Below are 1,763 nucleotides of genomic sequence, written 5' to 3' on the forward strand. Positions count from 1 at the left end.
TGGGGGGGGACAGTGCGTGGCCCTCTGAGATGGGCACGTTGTGGGTGACGCCGTCCCCGGAGTCCAGGACGATGCCTGGGACGGGGGGGAAGGTGAGGGGGGACACTCCGAGCTGGCTCAGTCCCCATCACCGATGGTCCCCTACTCACCGGTGGTGCGGCCGGAGGCGTAGAGGGAGAGCACGGCTTGGATGGCCACGTACATGGCGGGGACGTTAAAGGTTTCGAACATGATCTGGCAGGGAAAGGGAGAGGGGCAGTGGGGGAGAGGGGGGCACGGGGGTCACCGGCACATGAGGGGGGACACTCCGAGCTGGCTCAGTCCCCATCACCGATGGTCCCCTACTCACCGGTGGTGCGGCCGGAGGCGTAGAGGGAGAGCACGGCTTGGATGGCCACGTACATGGCGGGGACGTTAAAGGTTTCGAACATGATCTGGCAGGGAAAGGGAGAGGGGCAGTGGGGGAGAGGGGGGCACGGGGGTCACCGGCACACCCCACCCCACCCCAACCCGTGGGGGCTGCGCCTTCCTGGGGTCGGGGCACTGCAGGGAAAGCACAGGGATCGCTGCAGTGCAGGGAACAGCGGGTGGATGGTGGCGTTGCACGGCCACGGGGGTCAGTGCAGGGCGCAGAGGGGACAGGGATCGCCGAGCCGCGCCGTGGAACACGGAGCGTGGTGTGGGAGCACGTGGGTAAGGGGTGGCACGGAACCGTGAGGCATTGCCAGAGCCACGTGGGGCCATGGGGAACCCGTGGAGGGGCCGTGCCTCGCGGGGCAAATCCCGCATGTGCTGCCGAGAGACCCCCGGGGCCACCAGGCACACGCGAACTTCCCACGGGGATCTCTGCCCTTATCCAAGCACCAAACTGCCCCCCACAAAACCCCCAAATCCCCCAGCCCTTCCTGTGGTTTTGGAGGGTCCAGCCCCATCCCCAGGGTGCTGCAGTGCCGTACCTGGGTCATCTTCTCGCGGTTGGCCTTGGGGTTGAGGGGTGCCTCGGTGAGCAGGGTCGGGTGCTCCTCGGGGGCCACACGCAGCTCGTTGTAGAAGGAGTGGTGCCAGATCTAAGGCCGGGCAAAGAGTTGGCATCTTACCCCAAACCGAAGGCGGGGCTGACGCCCGCTCCCCATCCCGGGAGGGTCTCACCTTCTCCATGTCGTCCCAGTTGGTGATGATGCCGTGCTCGATGGGGTATTTGAGCGTGAGGATCCCCCTCTTGCTCTGCGCCTCGTCGCCCACGTAGCTGTCCTTCTGCCCCATGCCCACCATGACACCCTAACGCCGGCGAGAGAGGCCTCGTTAGCCACGCTGCGGTGATTAGAGCAGGGCAGGGGCAGCCCCCGGCCCCCCCCGGGTACCCACCTGGTGCCGGGGCCGCCCCACGATGGAGGGGAAGACGGCACGAGGGGCATCATCGCCGGCGAACCCGGCCTTGCAGAGGCCGGAGCCGTTGTCACAGACCAGGGCAGTGGTTTCCTCCTCGCACATGGTGGGGCCGGCAGCGCTTGGTGCTCAGGGGGACCTGGGGGAAAAGCTGTGGCGAGGGGGGAAAGCGGCGTTAGAGAGCGGCTGGGGGATGAGGTTTGTCCCGCGGCACCGCGTCCGGCGCTGTGGTTGGAAGTGTTGGAGTCCTTGGGGATGGGCGGCCCCACAAAATCCTCCAGGGATGCTCTGACCCCGGTGCAGCGATGCTGGGAGGGGGGTGATGCTGGTTCCCCGTGGGTGCTGCTCCACGCTGATGCTGCTTCTCCCTCCTTCTC

At 67.0% G+C, this 1,763-nt stretch overlaps 1 protein-coding gene across 1 annotated transcript in view; it reads right to left on the bottom strand.

Annotated features, from left to right (window-relative positions):
* ACTG2 (actin, gamma 2, smooth muscle, enteric) overlaps window positions 1-1,763 on the bottom strand; it is a 15,146-nt gene that overhangs the window by 12,679 nt on the left and 704 nt on the right. Inside the window, 5 exon segments of the mRNA XM_008641579.2 lie at window positions 12-75; window positions 350-434; window positions 957-1,067; window positions 1,150-1,278; window positions 1,366-1,537. Of these exon segments, the coding sequence (XP_008639801.1) occupies window positions 12-75; window positions 350-434; window positions 957-1,067; window positions 1,150-1,278; window positions 1,366-1,491 (515 nt within the window). The 5' untranslated portion in view covers window positions 1,492-1,537.

The sequence above is a fragment of the Corvus brachyrhynchos genome, unplaced genomic scaffold (genome assembly GCF_000691975.1).
Source record: "Corvus brachyrhynchos isolate BGI_N302 unplaced genomic scaffold, ASM69197v1 scaffold119, whole genome shotgun sequence".
Lineage (NCBI taxonomy): Eukaryota > Metazoa > Chordata > Aves > Passeriformes > Corvidae > Corvus > Corvus brachyrhynchos.